The sequence below is a fragment of the Cystoisospora suis genome, assembly GCF_002600585.1.
Source record: "Cystoisospora suis strain Wien I chromosome Unknown contig_3890, whole genome shotgun sequence".
In the NCBI taxonomy this organism is placed as follows: Eukaryota; Apicomplexa; class Conoidasida; order Eucoccidiorida; family Sarcocystidae; genus Cystoisospora; species Cystoisospora suis.
In genome coordinates, this window is record NW_027156685.1 from 1 (window position 1) to 9,585 (window position 9,585).

General features: G+C 46.0%; 1 protein-coding gene across 1 annotated transcript in view; it reads left to right on the forward strand.

Annotated features, from left to right (window-relative positions):
* Nucleotides 1-2,674: 2,674 nt before the first annotated feature.
* Nucleotides 2,675-9,585, forward strand: part of CSUI_007377 (protein fam98a-like) — a gene marked incomplete at its 3' end in the record, with an annotated part of 7,511 nt that continues 600 nt past the window's right edge. Inside the window, exons 1-7 of the mRNA XM_068067523.1 lie at nt 2,675-3,576; nt 4,233-4,308; nt 5,576-5,672; nt 5,999-6,076; nt 7,008-7,285; nt 7,932-8,123; nt 9,006-9,109. Coding sequence (XP_067920501.1) covers nt 3,467-3,576; nt 4,233-4,308; nt 5,576-5,672; nt 5,999-6,076; nt 7,008-7,285; nt 7,932-8,123; nt 9,006-9,109 — 935 coding nt within the window. The remainder of the gene's footprint in view (nt 3,577-4,232; nt 4,309-5,575; nt 5,673-5,998; nt 6,077-7,007; nt 7,286-7,931; nt 8,124-9,005; nt 9,110-9,585) is intronic.

A 9,585-nucleotide genomic window follows, 5' to 3' on the forward strand; every position in this document is an offset into this window, starting at 1 on the left:
CTAGGTAGTCCTCGTGAAATAAATAAAATTTCTTTGTGTACGTGGGTGCGGCAGTAGCTGCAAGAACTACCTTGTGCAGTGTTGCCTAGGGCGGAAAGCTCGTTAGAGCCGCCGCCCGAGCGTCCCTCGGTTTATCACAATGGTGGGCACTGCGAGCGGAAGAAACCCCAATGGCACGAGATTTGGCAGAAAAACTGCAGCGCTTCGGCGTTGTCTTCGAGCACGCAGGAGGCCGAGAGATGCGTGGATTTAGTCAAAAGCTAGGAAAACTTCCACTACTAGCGTCCGCCGAAGCTCTGTTGCGTGTAGGACCAAGTGCCGTCAGGGGAACAGTTTACGTTGTGGACACCACGACGGAAGACGTCATAGTCCGTTTCGGGTTTCAATGTCTCTCAAAGCTATTGCTTGATCCCACAACTAAATGCGTAAGATTTGCCGACTTCCTGGAAGTCACGGTGCCGTTGTTGGAGAGGACAACAGGCGAAGGGCTTCTGAAGGCAGCGAAGTCGGTTACGATGCCTGCGCGTAGTGAGAAGCTAAGCAAAGTACCTCCGTCAGGACGACGCATGCATGCGGTTCCCATAGTACCATTCGACGGCCCTGAGGCAATGGCAAGAAAGTATAATCCCCTACGGATCCGCAGAGGAAGGGCTCACCAGGCCTGTGGTATGCAATCCCTCACAAATGCCTTGCAGGATTACAAAGGGTGCCATTGTTGCACGTGTCGAAGAGAGCTCTGATACCGGAACGCCGATCCAGCAACAAGAAGCGACAAAAGGGAGCTCGCTCGAGAATCGTGTAGAATCAGAGCCCGTCTGGGAGAAAGAAATGCCTTCGTTACAAAAGTTAAATAAGCTCACCGTCAAGGATGTATACCCTTTGCCAGGATTGGATGATATCCTCGCGGGACTCCAAGGAGCAACGTGCTTCAGCAGTTGGGTATGGCTTCGGGGTATTGGCAAATACCCATGGCAGACAAAGACGGCATTCACCACCCACGCTGGGCTACTTCAGTTTAAAGTGATGCCGTTTGGGCTGTGTAATGCCCCCGCAGCGTTTCAGCGTTTAATGGACGCAGTCGTAGGTAGAATTAAATGGACGATGGCCCTAGTGTACTTCAACGAGGTCACTGTCTCCTAGAAAGGGCTAGATGAACACTTGGAGCTATTGGAGAAGGTTCTTCAGCAATGCCGGGAGGCGAGGGTTAAACTGAATCCAAAGAAGCGTCGTCTGGAACTACCGGAGATCGTGTATCCAGGACATGTGGTCAACAGCCAGGGAATCAAGCCAGACCCTCAGGAGGTCCGAACAGTAAAGGCGCTCAGGCGCCCAGAGTCGGTAGGAGACCTTAGGCGATTTCTAGGACTGGCAGGGTATTGTCGACGGTTTATTGAAGACTTCTCGGAAATTGCGGCACGCCTCTTCGCACAGGTAGCCCAAGGTGCACTGGCATGGGACGACGAGTGCGAACGGGCGTATGGCAAGCTGAAGGACAAACTGGCGACTGCTCCGCTGCTGCATCACCCAACTCCGGATGCCCCTTACGTTATCGACTGCGATGAGTCGGCAAAAGGGTGCGGAGCTATCCTACAACAACTGCCCAACGAGCGACCGCCAAGGACCATTACGTATGCAAGCCGCGTATTCAGGGCGTCAGAGCAGGTATGGTCAGCCACCGATCTGGAGGCCCTGGCGGTAATGTGCAGCCTGGAAGAGTTTCGAGAATACAACCTAGGGAGAAAATGCATTGTCAGATCCGACCACGGGCCACTCCGCTGGCTCCAGACGGCGAAGAAGGGAAGGCTCGCAAGGTGGGCTCTACGCTTACAGGAATTCGACCTCATCTTACAGCATAGGAAAGGTTCCCAGCAGTCGCACGTCGTGTCAAATGATAAGCTCTCGCAAACGCGAGAGCGAGATGGCTCGCATCAAAAGTGGTGCGTGAAAGCTTGTCTTCGCCTCCGCGTTCAGATCGTGCTCACACCACATAGCCCTGCCACTTAATCTCAAGGGAGCAGGTAGTAAACCAAATCGGCCTATCTCGTGGAAGCGCGGATGCGATATTTCGTCGGAACGGAAGAAGAGACACCAAAGTGGGAAACTGAGACAGAAGGATGTCTTGTCAGCGAAAGCGGATCTGGACACAGCGTTCCGTTTCCAACATAGTGAGGACAACACGTCGAAGAACGGGGAGGAAGTCAAATACACTGGGAGGCGGGGAAGAGGCTTTTCCTCGGAGTCGGACGTTTCACATGGTCGACGTCAGGGGATGATTGCTCTTGCAGATCGCCGACATTTCGCCACCACAGAAAAGGAAGAAGCCTTCTTTCTCTCGAATCCAAACTAAGGGAAGACTTAAGGGTGAAAAATGAGAAGAGTCTATGTCGCACACGGAGCCGTTGTGTGTCTCAGGTAGACAGCTGACTGAAGATACTTCTGTATGTCTCCAACTGCCTGGTATTCAGCAACTTTCTCTTCGAGCTTCTCCTCTGTTTCTGTCCGCCCTTCATCCATCTCTGAAAAAGGGAAGCAAATTTTAACTTCAAGAAAACTCGACAAATACAAGCCAAAAGAAACCAAGTGAGGTCGAGTTTGCCTCCATACCCTAGGGGATTACCCCCCTCTGGCTTTTTGATCTCATGCGGCCAGTGCATGCACTTGTTCTTTTTCTTCGAATTCTTCTCCGTCCTTCGCTCTCTTTTCTCTGGTATCCTCACTATGTTAGACACGCAACGCCCTGTGCAGGTTCGCTGGGTGTGGCGAGTCGTGCTTTTCTGTCTCCGTTTTCGACTTTCACGTCCCTTCTTACCTGCTGACAGAATCTGAGATCCGCGAGTGCACGGGTTCTGGTCGCTTCTGTTGACTTTTCCTCATCTTCTTTCCTGCGAGTCAACCGAGAACCTCGCATAAAGACCGGAGGGGCATATCTTCTGCTTCGCGTTTACTAGGAGTGCTGGTCTGCGAAACGCTTGGGGAGCTCCTGGTTCTTTCTATCTGGTTCCTCCTCCAGACGCCCACCAGCTGCCTAAAGATTTCTATCCTCTTCTGTCTTCGTGGCTGTCGGGGGGAAGGTATCTCTTTTCTTCCTATCGACAGTCTGAGAAAACTCTCTCTCATCGTACACTATCTACATCCGTATGATCCTTTCTAGTCTTCTTTAGAGTCTCCCCCGGCCACACCTTGTCTTTTTCCTTCATTTCTTCTTGTTCTTCTTCCTCTTGTCATTAATCTCACCCATCCCTTTCTGTATGTCTCCTTTGTAGGCCTGCCGGTTTCCTGCATCTCTCATAGCTCCTTCTCTTACACTTTTCCGGCACTGGCATGTTGATTCGCCTTCGCCGCGAGAAGCGACCTCGTCTCTTTAATTCCTCTCGGGGTTGAGCTGGGAAGTATCTCACTTTCTTTTTCTTTTTAACGAGAAAAGGGACCCGGAAGAAGTTGTTTGTTGTGTCTTGGTGTAGCAAAGATGACGAGAGCCTCGTCTTCGGCCTCTTCAGTAGACAGCTTTGGAGGGTGTGTAGGCCTTGAGGAGCTTCGAGGGGCTTTAGAGACTTCATACGACACTATCAACAAAAAGTAAGGAAGAGCAACTAAGGAAAGGAGCGGACAGGAAGAGAAGATTCTCCATGAAGTGTTTGAACGTAGCGTTTCTGGACGTTCCTTAGGGCCAGTGTTCACATGTCAGTGTGGATTGTCGCTTACTTTACACTCCTCTGCATCTCAACAAGAAGAGCATAGAAGGGGAAAAGTATCACCAGTCTATCTTTAATCTATCTATTTTTAATCTATTTATCTATCTTCTCTCTATCTATCTATCTATAGCCTATCTGCCCGTCTATCTATAGCTTATAAGGAAACACGTATTCTACATCTATACCCGTGTGCAGGTATCTCAAGATCTGGAGTTTATGTATCTTCACGACGTATATAGGTATAGAAACAGTAAGCTAGGATTACATCTGTCGAAGGAGAGAATTGTTAAAGAATTTTTCCTTTTCTCTGTCTTTAGGGGAAAGAAAGAGAGAAGAGACACCGCATAGGCATGACGTGCCGGGAGTTTTCTTCCTCGTCTCTGGAAAAAGTCAAGAAAAAGAGTGATTGAGGAGAAAATGAAGAGATAAGGTTATTTCTTTGACAAGGAGACAGACTGAGGAAGAAGGATATTTCGATTCGTTCTCTATCTCTCGTTCGCTGACTCTGTTTTCTCATCTTGTTTCTTTCCTTTGATTTAGGCGAACGAATACATACAGCCAGCAAGAAATTCTGCTTTTCCTCAACGATGAATCTTTTTTTCCACTTGTCCGACAGGTAGGTGTATCTACAGCAGGGGTACGACAAGGAGGCGCGGGGTGTAAGTACACCTGAACCACTGCCTCGTTGTAAGCTTCTCCTTCAGTGTTGCATTTCTGTGGCCTTGTCTCCTCTTCCTCGTATCTTCTACACTCGTACTATAAAGTCTATTCAACATTCTTTTCATTCTTTCCATGTTCTGCCGTCTCAATCCGTTCATCGTACTCACGAAGTGGATCTCTTCTTTCTCCTCTCTCGGTGAAGAAATCCAGGAACTTATCTGATCGGTCGCTGCTTTTTCTCTTTTCTCCATACGGAGAGAAGACAAAGATACCTTTCAGACTTTGCATGTAGAGATCCTTCTTTTCTCAGGTACCGCCGATGTGTACGATTTCGCGCGTGTCGTGTGTGTGCATGCCCTCGCGTGCTTTGACGGTGAAAGGGAAGAGAAAGACTTAGAAGGAAAGAAAGTCGTTTCTCTCTTGAGAGAACCGGGACGATCACATACCTCCCTCCAGGTGTCTTCATGGTGTATGAGTTTCAATGCAGCCACATGTATAGATAAGAAGAAGATAGAAGGCATAGACGACATCCGCCTATCGCATCGAATATATCGATGCATGGGTGTTCATACCAGTACTCTGCAATCATTGTATGTGCACAGAGCTACGGTGTACTAATGTAGATAGATACCTATCTCTTCATGTCAACGTGCGACTTCTTGGAGAAAGCGAACCGTACTGATGTATATGAGAAGCGGGGCCGGTATATGTCTCGAGTTGGCTTTTTTCTTCGACTATCTGCACGCGTAGTAGCTAAATGTATCTCAGAACTCCTTGTCTTTCAGCCCGGCGTGTCAGCAGCTTCAGGGGGAAGTATGCATATATAACTGTATTCCACGTCTATAGAGATACATGTATGGGTGATAGACTTGTGTATCTCTATCTCTCGATCTCTCTATATTGATTAGATATACATATATCTGCACAGCTATCCATACGTATGTACGGTGTATGAAAGTTCTCCTCTAGTGTTGTCTGGCAGTCTCTATATATACACGCATGCACATATACACGTATATGCATATATAGAGAGAGGGGAACCATATATATATATATATATGTATACGTGAATATAGTGCGATCGTGTGCGGCAATCTAGATACATACATGTGACGATTCTTCAGGTGCTTTATGTATGTGTTCTACATGTAGTTAAACATGTTAAGGGGCGTCGCTTGTTTTTCTTCTTCTTGTCTGGATGTCTCTGTGTGTGATCTTCTTAGATTATCTCAGAGATTCAGTACCTTGAAGAAGGGAAAACTTCACCGAAGTCAGATGTGAAACAAAAGGAAGCACTGCTCTCCTTTATCCAATCACGTGGTAAGGAATATCTTCTTTCTCTTTGGGTTGTCGAGACATTTCCTCCGAATATAAGCCGTGGATACACTCATCCCACGCACACTTCTTTACTCTCGAGTACTTCTCACTTCGGATAATGCTTATACAGGTGTCTCGAGATACAGTCATCTACCAGTCGATAGATATGGACCTAAATGTATATACAGAGAGGAGAGGGAGACTTTCTTTCTTTCTTCCTTCTTTCTTTTTTCCTCTTCTTTTTCTGATATCTCTTTCCTTGTTGCTTTCGCGTTTCATATGGATTCTTTTCTGTCTCGCGTCTTTCATGTTTTTCCTGTTCTGCGTAGGTTATCTTCTTCCGAGAGAAAGCCTTTCTTCTCTAGGGACATCAGAAGAAGATTTCAGTTTAAAGCGATTGCTTCTCTGTAAGTGCCTCTGCATCTGCCTATGGGGTGAAACAGCAGAGCTAGATGAAGGTCGAAATAGAAAGAGGGACAACCTCATGACACGAAAGGCGCTAAGTATAGAGTAGTTTAACGTGTGTTAATGGCGTAGGTGTATGTACACTTCAAGGTTACACACATCACGAAGAGCATTGATATGATCTGCATTCCTGACATGTAGACAGGCTCATCTACGTGTTATCGACAGCTTTTGCCTCCTGTGGCCTTCATTTGTATTGATCTAGCTATGGTATATTTCTCGTGTCGGTACAAATATATATCTATATATGTATTCTCCATACAACGTCTGTACGCCTGTCTATCTAATCCATACACCGACGTCTACGTGTCCGCACGTCCTAGCTGTATGATGTGCTACTCGTGCCCGTTCACCATATGCTACATGTTCTTCTCCAGCCTATACATGTTCTTGTCATCTATCTATCTTTAATCTGTATTTCCATCTTCCATCTATCTCTCTCTCTGTTCATCAGGGATAGCATCCCTGTTTCATACAGTGGATTGTCTATACACGGCGGAGGCCTTCTTTTTTCTCTTGACTCTCTCCCAAGAAGGAACGTGGCATGTGCTGGGGGTAGCGGTCATCCTCACCGCTACCCCCAGCACATGCCCCTCCTCCCTCTTGTTGCCTCCGGAGATAGGAAAGACTGCCTCGCACAACGCAGGCACCTTCTTCTTAACCAATTTCTACGGCATCTCACATCTTAGGCTTCTATCTATATCTCTCTACCTCTCTTGATATCGCTCGGTAGACCTGTACGTCTCCATGCTATGTTAGGAAAAATCCTTTTCTCTCAAAAGGCAATATAAATCCCTCCTCTCACTCTTGAGACTCCATAAGGGAACCTTTCCTTTCTTTTCTGCGCCCTATGACTCCTCATTTTTTTCTCAGATAATCTTCTCGCGGATCTCCAGACATGTCGACTTCTCGCAAAGAAGCGCATACGTAGAGATTTAGCTTTCGCATCTCTTGCTGGCCCCGGTGAAGGAGAAGGAAATGAACGACGATCGCATGCGGTGGAAGATCAGGCGAAAGAGAAAAGCCAACAGGCGCTGGAGATGATCAAGAAGATCTCTAACACCCTCGGCGTATATACGGAGAAGGAAGGATGCTGTGATACATTTCGTGATGCCGTTCAACTCGACCTTCTTTCGAAAGCTCTTGAGAAAGTCAGTAGAAGGGATAGAGGAGCTGTTTTCTTTGTCCCATGTTTTCTCCCGATTCACTTTTTACTACTTCCGTTTGCATTCACCATCTATGTATTCGTGATGTTTAATCTTGTACTCTACAGTACTGCGAGATTTCTGACTCTTCTTTATACGTTTAACTATCTACACTTCTCTACTGCGTATAGATAGATAGACATTAGTGGGTCTAGCGGTAGCTGGACATAAGTAGATGAGCGGACAGGTAGATAAAAAGATAGATAGATAAAGATAGACAAAGAGGTAGATAGACACAGATTGATAAGTAGATAAATAGAGTTAGATCAATACATAGATAAGGAAGAGCCTGTGTGTGGGGTGGAATCATGTTCCGTTCTATCGATTCAGGTATGACTGTCAGCTCCTATGTTTTTCGATATTTGGTGCTGTAGTAGCGGAGTGATAAAGGAGAGGAGAGATGCTGTAGAAGCAGAGTGATGAGAAGAAAAGAGAGATCTCCTGGAGAGTGATGGATGAGAACCGGGCTTACGACGTATGTGTCTTTGTTTGTCTAGGGAAGCCGTTTCTTTTCCTTGTCTTTCTTCTCTTTCAAGAGCAGACGTTCTCAACTTCTTCTCTTCTCTTCTTTCGTGATCTCTCTCTTGTTTAGAACGGCAGAAGTCACCCTCTACCACAAAGTAAAGAGGCCTTAGTCCCAGCTCCTCCTCCTTCATCGACGTCTGGAGACAAACTCCTATCGATTGTCGAGAGACTCGATGCAGAATATCTCCTAAGAAGACGAGTGATGCTTCGGCGTCTCGATGTCACCGTTCAAGCCTTTCTCTGGTCGAGAAAAGCTCAGGTAAAGACACACTAGAGGACAGAGCAACTTCGGGGAGAAAGGGAGAAACAGACAGACAAAGAAGCATCAGAGATAGAAGAAGTAACACACATCAGGCAGTCATATTGTATTCTTACAAGAAGGAGAGATATATAGACTTGTTTATCTATGTTTATGTATGTCTGTAGATCGATAAAGATCCTTCCCTGTATACAGTTTATGTTCTCCCGCCATGGAGGAGTCAGCCAAGTGTACATATCAGCGCGATCGAGATATGATGTGTGTGTATGCATATATATCCATCTACATCTCTATATGTATGAGCGTGTATCTAGTTATACCTAGTTAGTTTATGATTGAAGATAGCATCCAGAGTGGTAGGGTGAGCGGACATAGGCCGATTTCTCATTGAAATGTTTCGTTCTTCATTGTTCTTTGCAACAAGCATAAGCCACGAGCTGTATATACACACAAGCATTCATAGTTGTCTACATGTAGATACATATGTACAGCACGTATATACCGCCTACTGTGTGAGTAAGAAGGGTAAACGTCCGTACTTCTATGTGGATGGATCTGGATAGAGGAAACATGTATCTCTCTACTCTCCGTGAATGTCTCCTCGTGAGTGCAGTACGTCTATCCTCTCATTCCATTTCTGTGTACGTGTGTAATCGTATATGTATATATGTATCAACCTACACATATGCATTTCTCGCTCTATATATCTGTGCATATATAAACATGTACGTTTATTTATACATACATCTGTTTGCCTTTTGTGTAGAATCTTTTCGGTGGATTCACATCGTTGAGATCGGTTTTCTTCCGAGTGCCAGAAGAGAGAATGAAATGAGAAACTGCACGCATGCGAGTATTGTCTTCTTCCTTGATCGTCCATAGGAGAATGATAGGGCTGTAGCGACGGTACTCCAAGACATGCGAAGCTGGCGTGATCGACTGCTAAATCGACACATCAATCTTTACGATGTCTTTGCTATCAAAAAGTAAGCGGTCGTTTCGCAACTTCATCTCTGTACAACAAATACATCGACTACTTGAAAGAAGGCAGGGACTTCTTTCTTTTGAGACAGGATAGAGACGTTCTTAGGTACACATCGGTTCTCTTTCTTTTTCTCCTAAGGAAAGAAAACAGAGCTCTTCAAGTCTGTTGAGAAAGAGCCAGTCCCCCGAGACTTCTTCAACTGCAAAGGATCCTAGTAGATACGGATTATGTTTATACAGGGGTCCTTGTATGTAACAGATGTATATATGTCTAGCTATCTATGTACATCAGGCATATGTTTTGACGATAGGAGTGAGAGTATATTTATGTACATGTATATATGTATGGGTATGAGTGAGGTGCATTCGTGCATGTGATAGGTTCGGAAACATGTATCAGTTTCTGCTTGTGGAGGATCTGTCTGTACAGCTCAACAAACAGGGCGACACAGATAGAGAGACAGGGGGGGAAGGGGGG